The sequence below is a fragment of the Mya arenaria genome, chromosome 15 (genome assembly GCF_026914265.1).
Source record: "Mya arenaria isolate MELC-2E11 chromosome 15, ASM2691426v1".
Lineage (NCBI taxonomy): Eukaryota > Metazoa > Mollusca > Bivalvia > Myida > Myidae > Mya > Mya arenaria.
In genome coordinates, this window is record NC_069136.1 from 13878370 (window position 1) to 13883359 (window position 4990).

General features: G+C 34.6%; 1 protein-coding gene across 1 annotated transcript; it reads left to right on the top strand.

Annotated features, from left to right (window-relative positions):
• The first annotated feature begins 2268 nt into the window (after window positions 1-2268).
• LOC128219128 (uncharacterized) lies at window positions 2269-2685 on the top strand. The gene has a single exon (XM_052926948.1). It carries the CDS (start codon window positions 2269-2271, stop codon window positions 2683-2685), a length of 417 nt encoding a protein of 138 aa, XP_052782908.1.
• The last annotated feature ends 2305 nt before the right edge of the window (window positions 2686-4990 follow it).

A 4990-nucleotide genomic window follows, 5' to 3' on the forward strand; every position in this document is an offset into this window, starting at 1 on the left:
TGCATGTAAGCACCTTTAAGTCATTATCTCAGTAAATACATCAGTTATTGCATTGAAACGTTGGACATGTATTCCCAACTATCTTACATACTAAATTAATGAAGTTAGATAACAATTATTATTTGACTTAGAAATTCTGGTTAAGGTTTTGCGTGTAAGCACACATAGGTTAATATCTCAGCAACTAATTGAGGTATTGCATTGATAGTTGATACAAAGGTACTCAACCATCCAACCTACTAAATTAACTAAGTTAGATAACTCTAGTTTGCTTTTAATGCAAATAATTGCCCTTTATTATTTGACTTAGAAATTCTGGTTAAGGTTTTGCGTGTTAGCACACATAGGTTAATATCTCAGCAACTAATTGAGGTATTGCATTGATAGTTGATACAAAGGTACTCAACCATCCAACCTACTAAATTAACTAAGTTAGATAACTCTAGTTTGCTTTTAATGCAAATAATTGCCCTTTATTATTTGACTTAGAAATTCTGGTTAAGGTTTTGCGTGTTAGCACCGAAGGTTAATATTTCAGCAACTACTTGAGGTATTGCATTGAGACTTTACACAAAGGTAGTCAACCATCCAACCTGCTTAATGAACCAAGTTAGATAACTCTAGTTTGCATTTAATGCAAAATAATTGCTCTTTATTATTTGACTTGGAAATTCTGGTTAAGGTTTTGCATGTAACCACATTTAAGTCAATATTTCAGCAAATATATCATGTATTGCATTGAAACATTAGATACGTATCCCCAGATAACACTTTTTTGAATATAATGCAAATTATGGGCCTTTATTATTTGACATAGACATTCTGGTCAAGGTTTTGCATGTAAGCATACATAGATTAATATCTCAGCAATTACTTGATGGATTGCATTGGGACTTTATACAATGGTACTCAACCATCCAATCTACTTAAATAACCAAGTAAGATAACTCCAGTTTGCATTAAATTAAAATAATGGCCCCTTTTTTATTCGACATAGAAATTTTGGTTAAGGTTTTGCATGTAACCACTTTTAAGTCAATACCTCAGCGAATACATCATATATTGCATTGAAACTTTACACACAGGCTCCCATCTATTTAACCTTATTATTTAATCAAGTAAGATAACTCTATCTTTTATAATATATAATTTTTGCCCCTTTATTATACGACTTAAAAATTTTAGTTAAGGTCTTGCATGTTAGCATACATTGGATAATATCTCAGCAACTATTTGATGTATTGCATTGAGACTTTATACAATGGTAATTAACCACCCAACTTAATTGAATAACCAAGTTAGATAACTGTATTTTGCAAATAATGGCCCTTTATTATTAGACTTAGAAATTCTTGTTAACATTTTGCATGGAACCACATTTATGTTTATATCTCAGCACACCATGTATTGCATTGAAATCTAATCTAACAGTGATCCATGCATGTTTCGCCAAAATGTTTCAATCCTTACATTGAAAAGCGGCGGAATAGTTGAGCGCGCTGTCTCTGTGACAGCTCTTGTTTTGTCAGCAATCATACTTTATTGGCTTGCAGATATTTACGCAAAAATTTGGCCCCTCCAAGATAAAATATAAAAAAGTTGTAAAAATGGTAAATCTGTGAGCGTGCAGCTTTCACCGAATAATGACTTATTTTCAGTAAGCCATGCATGTTTCACAATTATTAATAAAAGTAAAAAGCGGCGAAATAGTCAAGCGTACTGTCTCTTATAAGTGGAGCATACGTGCTTTGTATTGTTTATCACTTTAAGCTCGACTGTTTGAAAAATACGGAGAGCTATACTACTAACCCTAGCGTCGACGTCACACATAGATTAAGGATTTGCATGTAAGCACCAATATGTCATTTTTCTTAGGAAATACATCATACATCTTTGCATTGAAATTTCAACATGTGTTGACAAACATCAAACCTACTTGATTTTTTAAGTAACTTGATAACTTGAGCTTGCATATGATGCAATAATAGCCCTTTATAATTCGACTCAAATACTCTGGTTAAGGTTTTTCATGTAGAAACACATATGTCAATATATCAGAAAATACTAGATGTATTGCATTGAGACGTTCCACAATAGTACTCAATAATCCAACCTACTTGAATAACCAAGGCAGATTATTCCATTTTGAATAAAAATCAAACTATGACCCTTTATTATTCGATATATTATTTCGTTTAATTCAAGGTAAATCAGCGAGGACGCCGATCCCACCTGTCACGAGTGCGGAACGCGTTGCTGGACTACGGAATGCGAGACAACGACTGGGTTCTCTGGATCGATAGTGACATTAAAAAAATCCCAAAAGATCTCATACAGCAGTTTCTGCATGTCAGCACCGACGTGATGGCCGTCGCCTGCCTGATAGAGAGGCATGGTCGCACGACCAATTACGATTTCAACACTCTTCGTTTTGGTGACGAAAAGTGTCGCAACCTCCCACTGCCATTCTTGCGCGACGAGGGCCGGGTGGTTAAGGTTGATATTGTAGGGACAAGCGTCCTCATGGTGCGCAGCGAGGTTCACCGGAAGATCCGCTTTCCCGAGGTCACTGAACCAGGCGGCCGCCTTGAAAGTGAAGGGTTTGCGCTCAATGCTAAGAAAGTTGGGTACGAAGTTGTGGGACTTCCGTTTGTAGAGGTCTACCACCATTTCGGTCCCTGGTGATGCGATGATCGAACATAATAGGATTATCGTCGATTGTCATCCCAAATCGGTGATATTCGATGGAGATTGTAATTATCCATAATCGACTTTCATTTGAATATATTGTTTAACATACAACCATAGAGTGGTAGTGATATCCTTTTTAGTCATAACATCATATATCAAAATCTGTGCTAAAAACAAACGTCATTCATAATTGTTTTATTGAATATGCTGGCCTATATAATATATAAGACACAGTAGTTGTTGAAATAAACATAACTGCTATTTCCATTGCAATATATGTAAGGAAATACACTTTCAATTATTTGTAATTCTATTTTTTTCACCGAATATCCAACACCCTAAATCGGAATGACGGGAGAGCCGTTCGCGGAGATCGTAGTAATAAACAATAATTACAACTAAAGATCAAAACAGTTTACTTTACTCGTTGCAATCCAATTCTTTGAAAATAAAATTATGAAGTAGGTAAAAAATTATTCTGCAAACCCTATTTATTACGTAAACCAGCTGTCTAATTCTCACCTTATTGTTGGAATGATATTTGGTGTAACGATATTCTATAAAGAAGGATGGTATAAGTGACATACACTGTTGGAAGCTACGTTCTCACATGGCCCCATTGTCACATATTCAAAAAGAATATCTTACAGATTATGCATATATTAGCCATGATACAAGCACTTGTTATTATGTTAACATATCACACACTGAATACGTGAACAAGTCGGCATAGCTGTAACAACATCTTATATTAATTCTCGTTAAGTAAACATAAAACATGTTGACCTGAATACAAGATCACATTATCATTACAAGATGAGTACCTTGATTTGAACACGTTCGGCACTATTTTTGAAATATTTTTAGTTAGACTTGCACAACAACTAGTATCGTGTTCTTTAAAACTTATATCTAAGACAAGCGTCATAACTGATTAAAATGAACCGATCGTATATCATTTATCTTCTAAAACGAGGCCAGGCCAAAATGTTCATGTCACATGATTATCAGCAGCCAACCTTTAAAAAGAATTGTTAAGTGTTTGGTTTGGTAAAAAATATTATTGATAAACGTTTATCCAATGATATCTTCTCACCAATCAAAACGTTTTAACGAGTCAACTGTCCAGAAGAGCATTACTATTTTCCTTTACATACACAACGCATTGATGTATACATGTCAAATGTTTTGATGATAGCCATGACCATGATGTATATTCTTGCAAATATTGTCATATCAATCATAACATATGCATGGGATGAAACCAAACTGATTTACCATCTTGGAAAGGTCTTCACATTCCAGATTTATCGGTGGAATAAAAATTATATTTTCACTGACTTTAAATTTGCGCCCTTTCTCTTCCAAATCAACCTAAGCGCACACAGGGATGGGACACATTATTAACGACCTAATTTCCGAAATTACCTTTTGTTCGCGTTCAATTTGGCGATGTTTTTTTTTCTTAAATTTTACATTTCTACATCGTTTAAGTCATACTTTTCGTTTCACTGAAAGATCACAATATATTTCACCTTGTGCACACCAAATGCATATCTATTTCACTAATGAATACTTCTGGTGCTCACTCGGTAAAACAAATAAAGATCTTCCACTGAAACAACCCAGCATACTATGTTTGTTGGAATCCAGTTGGATCATTGTCGTTTAATTGACAGACACTTTCGACAAAATAAAGGTTTTTAACTGAAATGCATTATCGATGACCTCGTTTTTTGATTTACTGATTCCTTATTAATATGAGTCATCTATTATTTAGGTAAACATATCAATGAAGTATCATGGTCCTACATCTTACGGTTCTCGACTTAATTCGCAGACAATGTTTCACAAACAGCATTGCCTTTGAACTCGACCTTTGACCTTCTAACAATAATCGATCTTACATGGATTGTTTTCTTTGCTCTAGTTCAAATTCTTCAAGAAGACTGTGTATAGTGACCCTAACCTAACCTTTTCAAAATTGTACAGGCGTCACAAAATGGTAAACTTAAACAAATTATTGTTGTTTCATGATATCAAGTCAAATTATTCTTGCGTTATTGTGCAGACAATGATGTCGAAAAATAAATAACCTTGACCTTTGGCCCACTGGCCCTTCAATCAATAGGGCCATCTACCGGGCAAGAACATCCTGTACTAAAGTTTCATTTTCCTATGTCAAACCGTACTCGAGCTATTATGTGAACAAAGTTTTCATGATAACATTGATTTTGACCTTAACTTAAACCTTCTGACGACCGGAAAATAACAGTAATCTTCAAATGGTCAACTAACC

Excerpts from the sequence above, each read along its gene's own strand:
- LOC128219128 (XM_052926948.1), top strand. The coding sequence starts at position 2,269 with ATGCGAGACAACGACTGGGTTCTCTGGATCGATAGTGACATTAAAAAA.